Source organism: Oryx dammah, unplaced genomic scaffold (assembly GCF_014754425.2).
Source record: "Oryx dammah isolate SB20612 unplaced genomic scaffold, SCBI_Odam_1.1 HiC_scaffold_1, whole genome shotgun sequence".
Lineage (NCBI taxonomy): Eukaryota > Metazoa > Chordata > Mammalia > Artiodactyla > Bovidae > Oryx > Oryx dammah.
This window is the reverse complement of record NW_024070185.1, coordinates 45621186-45643191: the sequence shown is the minus strand read 5'-3', so window position 1 is coordinate 45643191 and position 22006 is coordinate 45621186. Positions and strand designations below refer to the sequence as shown.

At 42.2% G+C, this 22006-nt stretch overlaps 1 protein-coding gene across 2 annotated transcripts in view; it reads right to left on the bottom strand.

The window, feature by feature from the left end:
• MAMDC2 (MAM domain containing 2) overlaps positions 1–22006 on the bottom strand; it is a 160827-nt gene that overhangs the window by 52001 nt on the left and 86820 nt on the right. For both annotated transcript variants that reach the window (XM_040251101.1, XM_040251186.1), the window contains exons 6-9: positions 17587–17843; positions 13829–13922; positions 4593–4736; positions 991–1256 (exon numbers count right to left, since the gene is read on the bottom strand). In XM_040251101.1, coding sequence (XP_040107035.1) covers positions 991–1256; positions 4593–4736; positions 13829–13922; positions 17587–17843 — 761 coding nt within the window. The remainder of the gene's footprint in view (positions 1–990; positions 1257–4592; positions 4737–13828; positions 13923–17586; positions 17844–22006) is intronic.

Below are 22006 nucleotides of genomic sequence, written 5' to 3'. Positions count from 1 at the left end.
TGTCATTATAATCATCATTTTTTCTTGCCTAGCAATGGGGAAAAATTTTTTTTGTAAATATTTTCAAAGATCTTTGATTAATCATTGTAAAGATTTAATCATGCCCTGGTGTGTATTCTCATGGACTAAGAGTAACCAAGCAACATCATGATGGAAAAGGTGGGCAAAATTTCTTTGCCAGGAAGTTATAGACAAAGCTATGTTTCTGTCCAAATGGTGTAACCAAAAGAAATTTGGACCATTAATGTGTGTGAAGAGCTCTGCTGTGTATATCCTTGCTTCAGGAGCCTAGTTACGAACATGATCAACTGAACAGCCACTCTTCAGTGATGTATCTATTGAGCTCCCATTGTGTGAGGCATCTGCTTGAAGGGAGGGACCTTCTTTCTTGCACAGAGGGTGCATGAGAGAGATCTCACCAACTGGCAGGTGAAACAAAACAGGTTTTCCCATTCTAGTTGTAATCTGGGTTGTATTAATAGTTGACAGAATTTATCATATCTGTTAAGCTTCCTTAAGTTTATGAGCTGTAAAATTCAAGAGATCACAATTTTCTTTTGCATTTCTTTGCGATAAAGATCTCTGTTTTCTTACTTCTATCAATAAGCTTCGGATGGTTCCCTTATGTAAATTCTTTTTGTCTGAGTTGGCTTTCCTATTTTACTGAGCTTCCCCATCCTGTGTTCAGCTAGAGGTTTAGGGTGTTGACCCTCAGTGTAGAACTTTATTCACATATTCTCTCTCTTTGGACTACTCTCAGGGAATCTAAGAATTAAACAACAAGCAAATTCCCTATGTGGCCATGATTCCGAGAGAGAGAAAACTGAAAAGAAGTGAAGGCTATAACTCACACATGCCTGGGAACAGGATGTGAGGGTGGGACTTTCAGCTTGAACAGAAGAAAACAATGCATCATCAGTTGAAAATAATTAAACAGAAATTCACTAACCCAGTCCAGTGACTGGAAATTGCAGAAAGATTCCACTGTACCTTGGTAGGCATGGGCTTCCTAAAGGTGATTTCAGCTTGCATCCAAACGCCCCTTGGGGACTCCAGCACAGACCAGATCTTGTCTTGAACCACATGGTTCTCTTCAAAGATATAAACTGCTAGGGTGTCACTCATTTTTAAAAATCCAGAGATGGCATAATAAAAACGCAAACAATACTGCAGGTTTCCTGGCAGGGAGGGACCGTAGAGCCTTCCAATGTAGCCAGGCTGTGATGTAAGCTTTGTGTTGGCCAGCAAGAAATACCCTGTGAATAGGACAAAGCTTTCAGTGCATCAGCAATGAAAAACCTAAAATTCAGCCCAGATCACCAAGTGGAAAAATTTGGTTAAAGTAGTGGAATTTGCCAAAAGAGACTATTCTATAGGCTTTAAGTGATAGCATTTAACAATGTCTGTGGCTTGGGTGATAGAAAATATCTGTGTGACTCTTTTGCTAATAAACCTCCAATTTTAAGGTAATTTCATAAACCAGCATAGATTTCCAACTGCATATGCTCAGGTTTTAGCCATCAATTAGGATGTACACTTTTTTTTTTTGCCATGCCATGTGGCTTACAGGATCTTAGTTCCCTGATCAGGGATTAAACCCTAGCCCTCAGCAGTTAAAAAAAAAAGTAGCGTCCTAACCACCAGACTGCCAGGGAATTCCATAACCTTTCATGAAACAAAAAGGATGAAATCATCTTGTGGTTCTCTACTTTTTAGACAAAGAGCTGACAACTAGACTGAGTAGTACTGGGTCGCAGAGAACACAAGGCCCAGAGCGGATTTTCCTATTATCTCTGTATTTTTACCAGGATCTCCTGTCATAAAACAACTCATGCATATGGTTACTATGGTGCCTGGCCAAGGTGGGCGGTTTTAATCACTGTGCCTCCCCTAACAACTCCCTGCTGAGAGACTTCATACTCATACAGAACTAATAAGCCACCACCAACTGGAAGAGTTCAGGAAAGGTCCAAAGGAGACACCACGTGCCCATCCACTTCCCAGAATCCCTCTCGCTAACATCCATCTTGGCTGAGCAATGTGTGCGCCACCAGGAAAGACTCTGAATTAAAATGATTGGCCAAAGACCACCTGGAAACTAATCCCATCACCATAAAAATGGAGACTGCCATGCAGCAGAGCTGTCCTCCTGGGTTCCCTTACCCTACTGCTCTCCACCTGGTGCCCTTCCCAATAAAGTCTCTTGCTTTGTCAGCAGATGTGTCTCCTCAGACAATTCTTTTCCGAGTGTTAGATAAGAGCCCAGTTTTGGGCCCTGGAAGGGGTCCCCCTTCCTGCAACACAATGACCAGTGGAGTGGGAGAGGTTGCAGGGTCTGGCAGTCCTTGAGGGGTGAAGGATAGGGGTGGTTTATGTATCCAGGCAGAGCTTACTCTCTTGGTCATATGTTAAACTGGATCCTAAAAAGCAGATTTTTAATCAGATAGACCCTCTCAGGTGCTGAATAGCTGATTTTCCCCTACTTCTTTTAAATAACATGAAAAAATAGGATCAAGAACCTCCCCTACCACCTGCTCTACCACTCCTATGGTAAACTTAAAACAGGTCCTTGTGTCTTACAAAGATGGGGCAGAAAGAAAAAGCCTAATACCTTACTTTTTTTCCCCCTTTCCTTTTTCTGAGCCTCCTCCATCAATTCTCTTTTGGGAGCAGTCTTTGGTATACAGTTTAGTTTCATTTAATCTGGCAAAAGCTTCTTTGGTAATTTTATGAGTGTTGTTATGGACTGAATTATGTTGCCTCCCCAACCCTAATTCATATGCTGAAGTTTTAACCCCCAATGTGACCATATTTGGTGATGGGGCATTTAAGGAGGCAATTTAAGGCTAAATGAGTTACAAAGTCGAGGATTTAACACCTGTGCAACTGGTGTCCTTGTAAGAAGAGGAAGAAACAACATCTCTCTCTCTCTCCTCTCCCAACCCCTCCGCCCCTGCCCCCATCTCCCCCTGTGCACACACAGAGGAAAGGCCATATGAAGACATAGTGAGAAGGTGCCTCGTCCAAGTTAGGAAGAGATATCTCACCAGAAACCAACCCCAGTGGTGCCTTGATTGCGGACTCCCCAGCCTCCATAACTGTGAGAAAACAAGTCACCTAGTCTGTGATATTTTGTTATGGAAGCCTGAGCAGACTAACACAGGTAGCCATACACCAGCCAGAGCAATCTTTTTAAGTCTAAATTTAATCCTTCACTGCTCTACTTAAAACCTATCAATAGCTTCTCATTTCCTTTATAGTAAAATCCCAGTTGCTTACTCTGGCCTGCCGCATCTATGGTCTACCTCCCTTTCTAACTTCATTTTACTTTACTTTCCTCTCAATGGTGCAGCCACACTAACCTAATTCCTGGTAGTGTCTGGCTCTTTCCAAACTCCAGGCCCTCAGAGATGCTGTTCCTTCTGCCTGGGTTGCTCCTATTCTTCCAGCTAAAACCCACTTCTCTGAATCTTCAACCGAAAGGAGGTTCTTTATTCTCTCTCAGCTCACTCTTTCTTTCTTTCACAGCACACACCACAGTTTGTAATCACGTGTCTATCTGTATATATGTTTGTCGTGTTTTTCTTGCCACTGAAATAATGGTCAGCCAGTGAGGGTGGGATACATACCTGATTTGTTCACTATCATATCCCCCCAGGGGTTAGGCTGGCCAAGGTCAGAATAGGTGTTTATTCTGTAATTCTTTAAGTTTTGCAACCTCTAAGCAAAGAATATAAAATTACAAGTATAAAATTGCAAGCGCCTGGTGAAAGTGAGGGGGCCCTGAAACCAGCTTCATCAGCTTTCTGGTAAGTCACCCCCATACCCAGTATATAAATATTAATTAGACAGTAACCCTTTGAGAACAAGCCCTTTCCCTCCATCTCTACTGGAGTGGACTTCACAAGGGCTGTCTTTATGGTGATAGATAATCCTTACACTGTGGGAGCTTGTACTGATTTCTAAGAGCTTCGTGTAGGCCCATCCATCAGTGCCCACCCAATGCTTCCCAACAGCTGTGATAGCTTTTATATCCCACTATGTATTATTTACTGCAATAAAACACATATAACGCAAAATTTAGCATTTTAACCATTTTAAAGAGTACAATTCAGTGGCATTTAGTACTTTCACAATGACTGTGCAACCACTATTACCCACTTCTAGAATATTTTCATTACCTCAAAAGAAAATTCTATACCCATTCAATAGTCATTCCCCACCCCTTCTCCCTAGCCCCTGGCAACCGTTAATCTGCTCTCTGTTTCTATGGATTTGCCTTTTCTGGATATCTCATGTAATTGGAATCTAATAGGTTTTTAAAGGTACTTCTCTATCTAAAGTGAAGAGCAATTTCCAAAGGTTTGACTACTTAATTAACCGGTAAATACATCTGCTAGCACAGCAACTTGAATTCCAGTTTTGAAAAACAGTCAAACCCAAGATTACCTATTGTCTTTGCTTCTTCACAGCTGTCCCCCACCCACCCCCCTCTTTCAAGCTGGTGTCTTGGTGAGAACAACTGGAAAATGGAGCATGAATACTAACCCCCACCCCCACCACAACATCCCACATAACAGACTCTGATTTACCTAGGCCTGAAGTGTGGTCTCCTGCCCGATACATGTTTGGTTTTACTTTCACTCGGGTCCAGCCTGAACCTTCTTTGTCTTGGTAAAAGTTGCAGAGGTCTTCCTCAAAATTGCAGCTTGCTTCTAGGGCACTAAAAGGACGCTCTGAGCAAAGGAAAATCAAAGTTAAAGTAGGCCAAACCCAAGGATCTCAAAGGATGACAACTGATTGACAAATATGTACACATTTGTACTAGGGGAGCTTGGAGAAGCAGCACACAACAAAAGTATTTTTACCCTAATGGCATGCTGACAGGTTAGCATCAAACCCACGTTTCAGCATGACAGGAAAATTGTTCTTTTCCTCCCTTAAGGGGTAGAAAGAAGGAGCTCTGTTCACATTCTCTACAAAAAACCCAAAGTACCAGACTTCAAAAGAAATTTCCTTTCCTGATGTAAAGACTGAGAGCATTTATTCACATACTTCTTCACAATTCAAATTTCACTCATACAAAATTAAAAAGAAAGAGAAAAAGTAAGGATTTTATAGAATTCTTAATTTCTTTCTGACAGATATACAGAAATAATATTTTCCAGAAATAATTTTCCTATGTTGATCAATCTCTATGTCAGAAGCACAGCCACTGTCTATTTATAATTGACGTTAGTAGCAGGAGTTGATTTGCTGGAAGAGAATCATTATTCAGTATAAATCACACTGTTCAAACACCGATTCTGTCACCGGTTCTGCTTTTATTTTGGCTTTTGATGAATTCTGGTGTCATTTACTCTGGTCTATAAACATCACCTCATCCCAGATTACCTGGAGGAAATGGAACATAAAAGGTTCCTGCTCTTTCAAAAATAATGTGGTCCTGGCAACAAGTAACTCTAAACCTCACTGTTCATATTGCCCAGTGAGTCCAGAGGGGATGAGACTGCAGCAGTCTGGGACACACTCACTGTAGCCAAATATAATCTTATTTTGCATGCCGACATATACTGGCTTAACCTTTTAGAGCCAGAGACAGCACTGTTTTGAATAAGCAGAAAATTATCTCTAGACTCAGTGGTAAAGAATTCGCCTGCAATGCAAGAAATGCACGAGGCGAGGGTTTGATCCCCAGTCCAGAAAGACACCCTGAAGGAGGAAATGGCAACCTAATCTAGTATTCTTGCCAGGAAAATTTCATAGATGGAAGAGCCTGACAGGCTACAGTCCATTGGGTCACAAAAGTGTTGGACATGACTGAGTGACTAAGCACACACAACCTTTTAGGGCCAGAGGTAGCACTGTTCTGAATAAGTGGAAAATTATCTCTGGAGAAACACTTGAGTTCTAGGCATGGGAATCTGATGAAACAGAGAGCTGTTTAGGGACAAAGACTCACTATTCTCTCAATTTGTCAATATTCAAAGCAAGAAAACATTCCAGTGGTCTGAGGAGCTGGCCCAACTAAGTGGATGAAAGACACATGACAACCAAATGCTACAAGGAATCCAAGACTCCATCTTGGTCTAGGAAAACAAACAGCTATCGAAGACTTTATTGGGGCAATTGGTGAAATTAGCATATGGACTATATAGATTAATTTATAATATTGTATCAGTGTTAAATTTCCTGAATTTTATAATTATCCCATAGCATGTTGGAGAATGTCTCTGGTTTTAGAAAATACCTAATGAAGTATTTAATGGTAAAAGGACATAATATCTATAACCTATTCTTAAATGGTTGATAAAGCAAATATAGATTTGGCAAAATCTACATTTGTAGATCTGGGTGAAGAGTATATGGGAGTTCCTTATCATAATCTTGGAAATTGTGTCAGAGTTTAAAATGATACAAAAGTAAAGAGTTTTAAAAATGCTAAATTAGAAAGAAAAGTAAGTAACTAACCACAATACAAAAAAAGAATAGGAAGAAAATGTTCTTACATAACTGGAATCTGATCATATCTGAGACAATATGCCTTAGCAACTGTGCAAGGAGAGGCCCCTGAAGAGCTAGATAGAAGGAAAGAAAGAGAATTTTCAGTGCTCTAAGACTGGTGGTAACCCACTGCTCTGCCTGACTGTCGGCGTCAAGTTGAATCTTGAAGCTGTGCAGATAAAGTCATGAAGATATACATTTGAAAATGATTATGATAACATGTAAACAAAGATCCTTTGACATCCCCCCACAGAGATCTGAGCCCATGGGAAACCCCATAATGGTCTTCAGTCTTAGTCACCCCTCTGCCACCTGGTAATGAAAAAGCAGATGGAAATTCAGACCTACAGATAGCCACTCAGGTAAGAAAATAGGGCAGCACTCCCGAAAGCCATGGATAGAGAGAGTGGAAGGTCAGTGACATTATGCATCAGGAATATATCCCAAGGATAATCTTCTTGGTCATCCAAAAGAGATCCATAACCCATTTCCTAGGTGTGTGGGAGGAGGTGAGAGGTGATAGTAAAACTTGTAAGTAAGCAAGGCTCCATTGTCTCCATAGTGACAAACTGAGTCACACAGAGAAGATTTTTCTGAGGACAGTTATATTCTTTTGCTAAACACTTAGTCCTAGCAGTGGATTTGTCGGGGGTCCGGAGACAGTTTTCTGATAAAAAGAAAACCTCAAAAGCATAACTCAAAACCTAAATCTTTTTCAACTAGAATGCTTATTCTAGCACGAGACACTGTCTAATTCCTGAAGATGGGGGCCAGAGAGCTTATCATATATGACCTAAAGTGAGATCCCCAAACACAGGAGGTGAATGAAAAGCCTTTGCTTCAGGCTTGTTTCAGAAGTATGTGTCAAGTGGCGACTGAATTTGAGGAGTGTTAATAACATATCTGAAGCACAGGAAGGAATCAGAGGAAATTGGAAGCTCCTGAGCATCAGTTGATCACCCTGTCTCACCAAAAAAAAAAGAAAAAAAGAAAAAGTTCTCTTTGAGCCTCACAATGTACCATTTAGTTAATTATTTGATTTCCAATGTTTGAACTTTTTAGAATCAGGAGGCTCTGAAGATAAACTAATCTGATAGAGGGAGAAGATAAACTAGTCTTCTCCGTTGGAGAAGAATGGTTGGGAATATTTCTCATCTTTTCCTCTGCTTCATGGAGTTCATAGAGATGAACTCAGTATCAGTCCTTGAGATCTAAGAGGCTTATCAGCCCCTGTAGTGCTAGAGAGACTTTGGGTGTGGTGCTCTTTAGACTGTTAGACCTGCGCAGTAGCTCTTATTTTAGCATAGGCCAGCCTAAAAGCAACCCACTCCAGTACTCTTCCCTGGGAAATCCCATGGATGGAGGAGCCTGGTGGGCTGCAGTCCATGGGTCGCTAAGAGTCAGACACGACTGAGTGTCTTCACTTTCACTTTTCACTTTCATGCATTGGAGAAGGAAATGGTAACCCACTCCAGTGTTCTTGCCTGGAGAATCCCAGGGATAGGGGGAGCCTGGTGGGCTGCCGTCTACAGGGTCACACAGAGTCGGACAGGATTGACGTGACTCAACAGCAGTAGCAGCCTGAAAGCAGGCTGGGACAGCTCAAAGCTGGCAAGGGAATACTGTGAGTGGGACCTAGCACCAGACTGAGGAATCATGACGAAGCAGGGCTGGGCCACTGATCAGGCTGTGGAGATGCTTGAAGGCCTCTGAGTTAAGGAAGACTGTGACACCTGCAGCTGTAGCCTGGGCAACAACTGGAGCCACATTTCCAAACCAGACAAGAGGTCTAGGCAGTGTGTTGTTGGTGAATGGTCAATTTTGGGACTTAGGCCCACACAGACATCCTTTTAGAGGTATATCTGTGAGTGTTAGTACCCTCCCAGAGCCTGGCCTGGGTGTGGGGTGAATCCAAGGCCAGAGAGGAAGCTAGGTCTGCATATGGCAGAGACTGGAGGTCTCTGTTTGGCAGCTGGGCATTAAGGCAGTATTTCTAGACATGAGAAGTGAGTGGAATCACCTGTTAGGTATTCAAGGACTCACAGATTAAAAGGAGAGCTTATTCCTATGGTCTAGGTTCTGGGTCAAATGTGGTGGATGGGGAGTTTTCAGATGGAAGAGGCCTGGAAAGGGAAGGGCTGTAACTCAAGCTGGGAGGGACGGGGTAAGGTCTCACTATCCTCTGTAAGCATCCTCGGGAAATATCTGGGAGGATGACAAGCAGCTGGTGCTTAATACCTGTGACTCTGAGATGGGTCTCAGGTCTGGGAAACTAGATTAATCTAAGAGCAACCAGATGGTGGAAACAAGATGCTTCATATGTTGAAGTAATTCCTGTCTCAACCTACTAGGGAGATGAGGGAAGAAAATGTCAGATCCAGCTGGGAAAAGCAGAGACAATAAGTCTGGAGGTAACCAAGATAAAGAAAAAAAATGTTGGTACCTATTATGAAACAGAAGGACATAAACTATTTGTGAAATGTAAAAGGAAGTAGGAAAACTAGAGGGCTCAGCCTCTAAGACTCAGAATCTGGCCCACTGGTGCTTAATGAAGGGCACAAAACAGGCTCCAGCTTACACATTCATCAAGGCAGTGCCCTTTGCTGGTTCTCTTTAGTTTCCATCTGACTCCCTGTTCTCTAGGGAATGAATGGGAGTATTTTGAAAATTAAGTAAATAATATTAGGTCTCATGACCAAGCATTTTCTGTGTGCCATACTGTTCCAAGGCTATCACAGACATTATTAAATCATCAATCTTCCTGACAATTCTATGAAACAGATTCTTCCATCCTTGTCCCATAAACGTGAAAACAGTCTCAGAGACATTAGGTAACAAGCTGAAGGTCACACAGCTTGTAAATGGCAGAATAGGGATGTGAGTCCAAAGTCCTGGTTCTTAAGCACAGTACTTTGATTATGCAGTTAAACCATTTAAAGGAAAGCTGGTATACTAGGAAATTCTGAAGACCAATAGGGAACCTTGGTTAACTATATAAAAATGTGAATCCCTGGTAGTTCCTATGGAGGAAGGGTCTTTATCTGGGCTGGATTTCACAGTCTAAGGGGTCACCATCTCTCTTAACAAACGGTCCTTATTTTGCTGGAATCTTTCTTTTCTTTTCATCAGTCAGTAGAAAAGAGTTCACATATATTCTGTATCTTGGTGGTTCAGTAGATTCTATCACCTTCCAGCTGCAGCTTTACTCCACCTGCTATCCAGTATAGATGCTAAATAAACACCTCTTCTATATGCATAACTTGGAAATATTTTTAAAAGTTCAATGTAAATGTCCAGTGACTGAGAAGAGAAACTTTCTAAAAATAATGTTAAAGAGGTTGTAAAACTATTATTAACATCACTGAAACATTAACTGATGGAATTAGGGAGCAATCATATTTAGAGAAGTAAAACCACTTTGGTTTCTGTGTTCTGCCAAATTTAGAGACTCTTAATTTTTGATTACTGTTAGGATTAAATCATTTTAATTAGAGCATATAAATATGTAAATCAAGTCTGTTCTGTTTCACTAGTTTTGTTTTTTTAAGTAGAATTAGTTAAAACTAATATTTGATTTCAGCTAATTAGTAAGTTTCTCTGTAATTTGGAGGTAACAATTTATCTTGAGTGAAAAATATTCTAAGCTCCTTTGCTTATAGAATATATTCAAAACTGGGGGCACTCTCTGTCCCCCTTCTGATGTCTGTGTCAGAAGCTTTCTCTGTCCCTTTTTATCCTCTAATAAAACTCTGCTTCACAAAATCTCTTGAGTGATCAAGCCTGGTCCCTGGTCCCGAAGATAAATCTTCTTTGGAGATCAAGAATCCAATACCGTTCACCATAAGATATCATCTTGGGGGCTTGTCTGGGATCTTCAGGACAAGCTTTCAGCTTTTCAACCTCCTCATCAATTGAAGGCTTCCCATGGTGGGTTTCTCTACTTCAAGGAAAGGACTTTCTTCAACTCTGTAAATATCTTCACCAACAGCAATCGTATGTGACACCTCTTCTTGATCTGATGACATCTAACAATCCTAAGATGGACTGATGTAACTATGGACATAATATGAATTTGTGATTGTTTTGCCCCATTAAATCCAGAGGAAGTGATGGTATGCAACTTTTGAGGCTGGGTCATAAAAGATGCTACAGCTTCCTCCTGGTTCTCTTGGAACATGGCTTCGGCGGAAGTCAGCCAGCAATGAAGTCTGACAACCCTGAGACCACCTTCCTGGAGAGGTCATGTGTGAGTGGTTCAGGAGACAGGCCTAACTGAGCTCCCAGACAACTGCCAGCAGCAACTGCCAGTCACGTTTATGAGTCGGCACCAAAACACTCTTTTCATGGTTTTTTAATCTTTTCTGAAGAAAAGGCCTTTTGCTTAAGAAGGAAAGGGGAAATTTTATGGAAACCTGTGAGGATGTAATAGAAGAGGTCAAGAAGGCTGAACAGGAAGGAGGCTGGCAATTCCAGAATGCCTTGGTAGAAGGAACTGCTCAACTATCTCCCCCTAGAATTTCTTCCATCTCTGGGTCACTCCAGATAAAATTAAAACTCCTGAAGAGAGTTTGGTTGGCCCCAACTTGAGGCATCTGACAGCTCTTTGGTTGATCCAGTGTGATCAGATTTGCAAAGATGTAAAATTTACTGAGACCCATGGTTGGTATAGGTGTGTAGAAACAGGCATTCTCACATGTGACTGTTGCAAGTAAGTTATCTTGGCTTTTTCTGGAGGCTGATAGTACCCTAAGATACACACACACACCACACACACACACACACACACACACATATTCTTAAGGACATACTCTTACTCTTCAATCAAGATATTTCACAATGTAGAATTTTTCTAAGAGAAAAAAAATTTAGTTAATTGAGTGATGATGTAGATAATTGGTTATTTTATTATTGCTTGGAATAGCAACATTTGTTATTGTTGTTCAGTAGCTAAGCTAAGTCATGGCCGACTCTGCAACCCATGGACTGCAGCATGCTAGGTTACTCTGTCCCCAACTATCTCCTGGAGTTTGTTCAAATTCATGTTCGTTGAGTCAGTAATTTTATCCAACCATATCATCCTCTGTCTTCCCCTTCTCTTCCTGCCTCCAATCTTTCCCAGCATCAGGGACTTTTCCAATGAGTCTACATTTCACATCAAGTGGCCTAAGTTTTGGAGCTTCAGCTTCAGCATCAGTCCTTCCAATGAATATTCAGGGTTGATTTCCTTTAGGACTGACTATTCTGATCTCCTTGCAGCCCAAGGGACTCCCAAGAGTCTCCTCCAGCACCACAGTTCAACAGCATCAAGTCTTTGACTCTTGGCCTTCTTTATGGTCCAAATCTCATATCCATACACAAGTACTGGGAAAAAACCATAGCTTTGACTATACAGACCTTTGCTGGCAAAGAGATATCTCTGCTTTTTGATATGCTGTCTGGGTTTGTCATTGCTTTTCTTCCTAGGAGCAAGCATCTTTTAATTTCAAGGCTGCGATCATTGTCTGCAGTGATTTTGGAGCCCAAGAAGACAAAATCTGTCTCTGCTTCCACTTTCCTCCCTCTGTTTCCCTGAAATGATGGGACTGGTTGCCATGATCTTAGCTTTTTTAATGTTGAGTTTCAACCTAGCTTTTTCACTCTCCTCTTTTACTCACATCAAGAAGTTCTTTAGTTCCTCTTCAATTTCTGCCATTAGAGTGCTATCACCTGCATATCTGAGGTTGCAAAATTGGAATGTCCTAATTGTCCAACAGTAGGAAACTGTTTAAATAAATGATAAAGCCATATGCTAGAGTGCTTTATAGCCATTAGAAATTACGATGTAGTCCCATATTTGTTTACATAGATACATGTCCATTATGTACTGTTATATGAAAAAAAGCAAGTTATATATAATATGTATAGTATGACCTTATTTTTGTAAAAATACATACATACATATATGCACATTAAAAAAAGAATATATTCAAAACTATATTAAATTAGAGACCAACTCTATCTTAAGTGAAAGTTATACTACCAAAACCAAATTCAAAAATTTACTTCCCACACTCCAAAACCCAGAACAAAGTCTCCTTAATAAGATGGATGACCGCTGTGTCTCCCTGGGGCCTCTCAAGGGAACACATTCATTAAAAGGTAAGGTCAACTGCATTTATTTGTGCATGTGTACATGCTAAGTCACTTCAGTTGTGTCCAACTCTTTGCGACCCTATGGGCTATAGTCTACCAGTGCTCTGTCCATGGGATTCTCCAGGCGAGAATACTGGAGTGAGTTGCCGTGCCCTCCTCCAGGGGATCTTCCCGACTCAGGGATCAAACCTACGTCTCTTATGTCACCTGCATTGGCAGGAAGGCATTTATCTGGGTTATCAATTATAGTGTCACCCTTCTAATTCTAAAATATTTGTTTTCTAATACACTTTGAATTGATTTGCTTACCTATTTCCCAGGAAATAAAAATTCCCCCTCTTTTTACAAACACAAAGTTTATGGAAATTACAAAACTGGTCATGATAAAATTATGTGAGCATTCCCTTAGAAAGAGAAATTGAATACATACTCTGAAGTCAAAACCATCATATAGATGTATGCTCCTGCTGCTAAGTCGCTTCAGTCATGCCCGACTCTGCAACCCCATAGACGGCAGCCTACCAGGCTCCCCCGTCCCTGGGATTCTCTAGGCAAGAACACTGGAGTGGGTTGCCATTTCCTTCTCCAGTGCATGCAAGTGAAAAGTGAAAGTGAAGTCGTTCAGTTGTGTCTGACTCTTAGCGACCCCATGGACTGCAGCCCACCAGGCTCCTCTGCCCATGGGATTTTCCAGGCAAGAGTACTGGAGTGGGTTGCCATTACCTTTTCTGATACAGATATATACCAAATACTAACATCTTTAAACAGGAGGACATTTAAAAATTAGATTCATAAAATTAGAAAGAGTTCTTATAATTCTACTCAGTAGATTTTGAGAGTTTTTTCTGTCTACTCTACACACATGTCTATGGACCCAAGATTTCCTTTAAAGAGAAAGATGGAGTTGGGGGGAAGTTATTTAATTTTAATTTCTTAGTACATAGAGAAGATAAAATCTCCTTAACTCAGGAAAACTGACTTCTGGTGTCAGGAAAATCAGTTTCATTCTGTGAGAGGGAAAAAAAGAGTAAAATAACAGAGAAATGACTATTTGGCTAAATAATTTTTTAAGGATGAGATAAAAAAGGAAAAGAAGAGGAAATTAGAAGGAATTAAAGCAAGTCCTGACCACAGGCATCTGTTGAGAAAGGAAAATCCCAGATGGGAGGAAGAAGAAAAAGAGAATGCTTACCTGTCTGATTTTGGCAGTGAACAGGAGAGAAAGAAATATCATCCAGGGCTACATATCCTCCTTTAGGACCATTGAAGGCAACTTCAAAAATAACCTGCAGAGGAGAAAGACATGTTACTTGTTTACATATTTTCTTTTAGGCTTAAATGCTTGTAACTATGACTTAAAATGGTGTGTTGCTCAAGCCAGGTATATAGGTATTTGAGCAGCTCCCTCCTTAACTCATAGTTTCTTCTGGGGAGAGTGACTACTAAGCCCTAAGTTGCATTTTATTGGTGGAATTTCCCCCCTCCCTTTTGCGTCAAAGTACCTATATCACTTGCTGATAGAACTGCAGACTCAATCATCTGTTTTATGAACTTCAACTAAAGAGGCAACATGCTGCTTGCAGAAGGCAATCCTGCCCTTCACAGAGCCCTAAGCCCTTCCCAGGTTCTCTTTCTCATGCATAAAATTCTATGTCCATCTGGACAAAGATGCAGCAATCAGAGATGATTACCTGATGCCTAAGGCAGAATCAGGCCCAGAACTCCCGTGTACAATGTTAGGATTTCGGCATATCCTGGCATGCTCAAATAGAGAGAACATGGGATTATTAATGAGTTCAGGCCCCTTTAGTTACACTGTCTTCTCTGCTACCAACTTTGAGTTCAATGGACGACTTTCTGCTTTCCATGGGGATCAAGTATGGTGAGCACAACACTCACCTGTGTTGGGAAAACCACTGAAGTGTGCAGACTATCCTGCTGGATTGATAACATAAGATACACCGTTGAGCAGGGGTGGAAATCCAAGTGCCCACCCAGGCCAGTTACGTAATGTAAATGCGTGATATGGGTTTCACCTGATGCAGCAGGAAATGGTGTGAAATGGAGAGCCAGGCTCATCGACTGGGGGCAGCTGCTACTTAGCCTTGTCAGTTGCTGGCAGGTGCGAATTTAGGCCTAACATGCCTGGACTCACCAAATTGTCAAGAGGACTTGATCGCTAGATTTTTGACAATTCATTCAAAAACTAAAACAAATATGTGTGCAAAATAAAACCAAACAAATACCACTATAGCAGCTAGACAAATCACTATAGGCTAGATCTGACCCACAGGCCTCTAGTCTTCACCCTCTGCTAAGGAGAATGGTGTCTCAGAGGCAGACAGACCAGAGTTCAAATCCTGTTGCGGTCACTTTACTAGGTGACCTTGGGGACATAGCTAACCCTTTCAGAGCAACACTTTTCTTGTTATAAAATAGACATTTTAACATCTTCCTTGTAGGACTGTAGATGTGATTAAATGAGATACTGTGTATATAGATCCTATGGAGTCAGGTGCGCAACAAGCTCTGAACTAAATCCATGCCTTTTTCTCCAGGGTGACCCCCTCCTGAACTGGTATTCATATTTGAGTCTAGTTGGCCACTATTTAACTCTAGTTTGTCCCTTTTATCCTCTAGGTCTCAATTTCTTAATTTTTGAGAAAAGACTTTGGATAAGATTGTCCGTTTCAGTTTGACAACAATGGTCCTTAGACACTTGGCCTCTCCAAAATCTAAGACAACCCTGGAAGTTTGTCTCTGGCAATGGAGGAAGGGCTGAAAACCAAGGGGACAGATTTGGGTGAATGAGGAGGAGCAAATTCAGTTTACAAGCTCAACATAGGCCTATGACATTTCATTTTCAAGGTGATAAAGCCAACAACAGATTGATCTTACTGACTGATCTAAATATCGTTACTGAATAAGGATATCTCCAATCATAATTTGCAAATCACAGCCTCTGTGTCATTGTGTTCTCTATTGTTCAGATATTTGTCTTCCTTTAAAAAATTCATTTGAGAATATGGGGACATTAAATTCGCTGATTTCCGCAGGGTAAGTTTCTTTTCTTGGAAATTACCAGGAGCCAATAATCCTGATGTAATGAGTCCCAAATGCCAGGGCAAAATCATGCATGTGTGACTCAAAAGGATATGTACTTAAGTTTAGTAGTAAACTTAAGCAGTAAACAGAAATGGTAACTTTTCAAACATTGATTAAAAAGAAAATTCAGCAAAGTCTCACTCGTATAAATGTTGCCCCAGGAGTTTACGGTTGGATGAAAAGAATTTGCAAGGACAATGCCTTCACTGTGCATGTGACTTGTTACTCTAATAGAAGGAAAACTTTCTCAAGCAGCATGTGCATTTCTTTTTCTCCTTGTAACCCACACTCACAGAAACTTTTCCACTGGGCTGCAAGAGCAAATCAAGGCCTGGTTAGACTCTGGAATAGGAAATAGCACACATACTACAAAAGTCCCCTCTCTGGGGCTGTCTAGGGTAGGGGGAATTGGAAGAAGGAAAGGGAGTGGCAGGCACACAGTCCATGGACAGAACACTTCTGAAACCAAGACCCCACCCCAACACTCACTGAAACACCACATCAGGTGAGCAGATGGCACTACCGAAAAGCAGCCAGAGGATCATCGGCCTCTTTTGCACTCTAAACGGAACTCGGCAAGATACTGCAAAAAGTGCAAAGTGAAAGAAGGGGATGCTCTCAACCTGTGGGGACTAAGACTCTCTTTAGAGCCCCAGATCTGCAACCACAGAGCTCCCCTCTTCCTTCAGATTTAAGTCAGATTTAGTGCAGGAAACTTTCTTAGCACCCTGGCACTCCCCAGTGGTGTGACCTAGAACAAAACAGCAAACATCTTGCACTTTCCATTTCCTCCTCTTTCATCTGGAATACGGGGATAATTTTATCTACTTTGTTGGATTGTTGTCAGTACGGAAATACATGTGCGCGCGCGTGTGTGTGTGTGTGTGTGTGTGTGTGTGTGTGTGTGCTCAGTTGTTTCTGACTCTTTGCGACCCCATGGACTGTAGTCCGCCAGGCTCCTCTGCCCATGGGATTTCCCAGGCAAGAATACTGGAGTGGGTTGCCATTTCCTTCTCCAGGGGGTCTTCCCAAATCAGGGACTGAACCGGAGTCTCTTGCGTCTCCTGCACTGGCAGGCAGAATCTTTACCACTGTGTCACCTAGGAAGCCCAGAATACATGTATAGATATGTATTAACATATGTGCTTACAAAAAGGTCTTCAAGGATGAATACCAAGATGTTAGTTCTTTTCTTTGCAGGGCTGGTGTAGGGTGTTTTAGTTTGTTTTGCTTCTCTGAATTTTCTAATTCTTTTGCACTCAACATTTACCACTCATGTAAATGAATAGTTTTAAACCATAAAAAGTTTAGAGGCCCCAAGGCTTGTTTCAAATTAGGGCCAAAATCATGTTTATTTCTGACTTTTATGACATTATTTGTACTGAAAGGAGAAAAGAAAAAATTAGTCTTTTTTTTTTTTTTTAAATTTAGAAGGAGTGTTCCCTCAGGTAAGGGGAACCTTCACAGCTGCTGTCAGGAGCTGAAGTTTGAGAGTGAGATTCACGTAGAAGGAGTTTCACTAATCTCATCTGAACTCACACGACCACAGTGCAAGTTCAGAGGGAGAGTGTGGGCAAGAAATCTAGTTGGTTGACTGGCTTTCCCATATTTGTCTTTATTAAGAAACACTCTTCTAGAAAATGAAGTGATAGAGGAGGAAGGCAGAGAGAATACAGAGGAAGGGAGAAAAGTGGAAAAGGCCAAGGAAGGGAAAAGGGAGATTAAGACTGAGACCCAAAGGAAAAGGAGGAAGGAGTGTGAGACGGCAGTGACTTCTGCTCCACGTCTGGGTGCGGGTGGGGTCTCTGCAGAGTGGCCAGGCCAGGGCACACCAGGCACACCTACCTCCTTGGGGTACGGGGCACTGAACTCCACCTCAGCAAGGTTCCAGACAGCATTCCCTGGGTCGCCCACTTTCCAGATCTCCTCATAGAGGCCAGCTGCATCCCTCGTGTACACAGAGAAGATGTTGTCATTCCTCTGCTGGAGTTGGTAATAAAATGACAGGCAGCCAGACATGGGGGCTGTGGTCATCGGGGAGATGAGCTGGGCCACCTCCTGGAAGTGCTTGATATAGACAGAGTCCACGTACATGTAATGGCCTGAAATTGCACAGAGAAAACAACCCAAGACAGGGAGACAGATTCTCAGACGCAACCACACAATTTGGGATTTACTTCAAAATAACCCGGTGGGGAGAGGAAGAGCGTGAGCTGTAGATGAAAGAAGTTTGGCAATAGGTTGATGAAAGTTGCCGCTGGGAGATAAGTAGTGGAGTTTACTGTGCTCTGCTTAATATAAGGACCATTCTTTCTCTTTCCTTTACCTTTGATTGAAGTAAAACACACATATAGAAAGGTAGGTATGTCATCTGTAAAGTGTTTGAATGTTTATAAGCTGAACACAGTTGAGAAAAAAAGCAGAATGTGACCCCAACGGCTCCTCCAACAAGCCTTCTTTGAGTGATAAGGTTTCTAAGAGCACGCCAAGCACACCATCTGTTCTCCTCTACATCTTTGCCACATACATGTAATGTCACTGTGTGTTCTTTAAGTGAAACAAAGATTTCGAATTCAAACTAGATGACAATTTGTACCTCTTTAATAGAGCGTGTAGGTCAGTCAACACCATTGACAGGGTTAGGATTTGGGAAGTTGAACTTGGGACCAAGCCCCCTTCCCTCGATGGTTGGCAAGGCCTTGATAACAGACCTAATAGCTGATCTTCATTAGAGGCATTTTGGTAAAATAAAGAAAAAGAGAGGTGGAAGTGGAAGAACCTGGATTTTGGCATTAAACACGTTGGCTTTGAACCCAGCTCTACATCTTAGGCCCTGTGACTTTGAGCAAGTTACTGAATATCTCTGGACTTCACTTTCCTGATCTCTAGAATAAGAATCAAATATTTCTCTCACGGGGTTGATCTGAATGTTAAATGAGATTATGTATGTGAAGTGGTTAGCGCGTACCTGGCACATTGTAATTGCCTAAGATAATTATAATGAAGCAAAGGAATGCCATTGGTGTTTTTATACCATGCTCCTCCCTTATGGTACTATTAGTATCAGCAATTTAATTTATCTTTAGTCTAAATTTATTTGAGCTGCAGTGACAGAGGCGTGTGAGGCAATGCAGCTATGATAGAATGGCCTTTCTATTTATAAGCTCAGAACAATTATAGCTTAATGTTTTTGCTTTTATTACATGGTACCTGGTTTATAATCTTTTCTTTTATCACCAGCAAAATAGCAGTAAGTATATTAGGAAGAATATATGCATTCACATGCTGGACACTTGCTTTGCAGCTAACACACCACCTGGAATGTGGTGGGCCCTCAACAACTGGTGATTCAAAGCAGAAACATGGTCTCAGAACAATCCTCACTGCAATATGGCAGAGGGGAAAGGTGGATAAATCAAAGCTCCTTTCTCCCGGTAGCAAATTGTTCAACCCACTCTGAAAAATCTCCCTGGCTTAAACAGAATTGTCTGACTATCTTGCCAAGCCATGCGACTGTGAATAAACAGAAATTACAAACTCAGATGATCAGAGGAGTCAGCCATATCAAGTATATGACTGAAGTGGAGTGGGTCAGGGAGAAAATGGAGAGTGATGGATTAGCCACCAACAGTGGAAATCACATTTCACCAGCAATGGGAAGCAGATATCAAACTTCCCTGAAAAAAATCAGAAAATCTGATAGTGCTGGGTCTGTATTCTTGGGCTGTGACAACCAGTTGGGGGTGAGGGGCGCTGGCCCTGTGCGTGGACCCATGCTCCTCCCTGAGAACCCATCCCTCTACTTCCTGCCGATGCCCTCATATCAGCCAGGGGCTGCAGGCTTCTCCTGCTGAAACTCAAAATCCAGATTTTTCTGGCAAATCCATTGATTTAAAAATGATACCACCCCTATTATTTTCTTAAGGTTACCATAACAGTAACCTAAACTGGATGGCTGAAACTAAAGAAATTTGTTGTTCCACAATTCGGGGGGCTAGAAGTCCAAGGTCAAGGTATGGGAACAATTAGTTCCCTCTTACAGATGTCAAGGAGACCCTGTTCTATGCTTCTCTCCTAGCTTCCATGGCATTGGCAACCTTTGACCCTGACTGATAAATCTCTGCCTTCAGAGATCACATGGTCACATGGTATTCTCCCTTCTAAGCTTGTATCTCTCTGTGGCCACATTTCCCTTTTCTTCATACCGGACTTGGGCGGGGCCAGGGCCCACCCCACGCTAGTATGACCTCATCTTAACCAATTAATCTTCAATGACCCCATTTCCATTCCCCCATTCTGAAGTTCTGGGGGTTAGGACTTTAACATATGGATTTTGAAGAAATACAATTCAACCTGTAACACCTGCCATCACAATTTTTTAAACTTTGTGAGTGCCAAATAAACGTAACTGCAAGACTGGCAGCAGCTGATGAGCTCCCAGTTGGCTGCCTCTGGGGAGGGATTTTAAAGGAAGAATCAGAGTGTTGGACTGAGCAGAATCCAGGAACTTCTGATAAGGAGGCAAGGCCATGAGCGCCCCTCCTAAGCTCAATGTCCTCTGAAGCACTGCTGGTGGCCAGACAGACATGAAGAAGGTATTCAGTCTACCCAGGTGAAGCACACCTCCAAAACTCCAGGAGACCTCAGGAAGTCTAGGAGACCTCACAAATCCACTGGAAAGTATTTGTTCTGTTTCCAGAGTACATGTTTAGGAGCAATGTCTCACACTCCTTCCCATTATGAATATATCTTCCTCACAGCTGACAGATATCTAACAGTGTTCTTGAAGGCTACTTACTCACCTCCTGGGTGGACAAAATTTAAATACCTGAATTTGCAGCTAGTGCCTAGTTAACAACCCATGCACAAGACATGAGGCCAATGAACCACAGTCCCACCCCTGATCCCAAACAACAGCAAACACAATGTGACCTGCCCAAAGTGAGTCAGAGAGGCTGCTGGGAATCTGACCAAGACTGCTGACACCAAGTCTCGTATGGAACCACTAGACCAGACCACAATGTATTGCCTCCCCACCCTTTCCTCTCTGTCATTCATTTGTTGCCAAAGTTGGGTACTATTTACTGACTATCTGAGTAAGACACTTTCTGACTGGGGAACAGAAGGTAACTCATCAGAAGCGTATCATCTCAGTTGAAGGAGTAGGGATGATTCAGAAATCACCAGGTGTCAGCCCCAGGAGGCTGGGCCAGAGGAATGACCACAGCCCGGCTGAATAGGTGTCTTCAGGTACAATCTGCTCTGAGGTTGGGAGCAGGTGGTGGTGCAGGCACTGTTTTGTGTACCCTTCCAAGGGGAATGAAGAAGGTAGCCTGGAGTGCTTGGAAAATTATGGCCAGTGTCTTATAAGAACTTTTCTGCCCAGCTCAATGAGGCCAACTCCTCAACTGATCCAGGGTTCTGGAACCTCCAGAATCTCTAGAAGAAGCCTTTTAGAAAGAAAAATCAGATCCTTTAACTCTGAGTAGATTAAACTAGGTATAGATAGATCTTAGGTGGAAAGGATCCTTATAATCAACCAAACCGTTGGGGATCCTATTAAAAGAGCAAAACTCTCTGTGACCCAAGCCAAAGCTCAGGCCCCTCTGGCAAAATGCCTGCGCTAAGAGCACATGCACACTCTCTTCTGAAGAGGGCTTCCCTCCTTTCTCACAGCAGCTCTCTGTATTAGCTCAACTTTTCATGTGGAACCAGTGGCTCACTGGTAGTCAGCCATTTTCCCTTGAATTAGGGAAAGAACTTTGAAGGCAGCTCCTGAACATCTATTTTCAAAACAGTCTGGCTAACCAGCATTCCACAGAGATTGCCCTTGGCTTGGCTGCGATGCCAATGGCATCCTCTGACTCAGCTGTGATCCGGTCCTGTTGGCCACATTTGTGCTCCAGTTGCGGTGTCTGCATCTGTGTCATGGTTGTCTGGACGAGCTGTCTTCTGGGTGTGGGGGAAGACCCAAAGAAAGGCATGCCAGTGGGTCTGCTGCCACTGTGAGGAGGCAGCCCCCAAAGGCATCTAGTTACCATGCCCGCTCTCCAGTCTACAGGTCTGGCAGTTACCTGCGAAACCTTTAGTTCTAAGGGTTTGGTTAAGTTTTACTATAATAGAGTCTGACTCTACAGTAGAGTCAGTCTGTGAAGTGGGACTTCTAGTTTCTGCTAAGATCTCAGTGATAAGAACAATGAAGCACAAGTCCCTCTATTTTCTACACAGTGCTGCTAAACTATCCCTGTTGTATATGCTACATTGT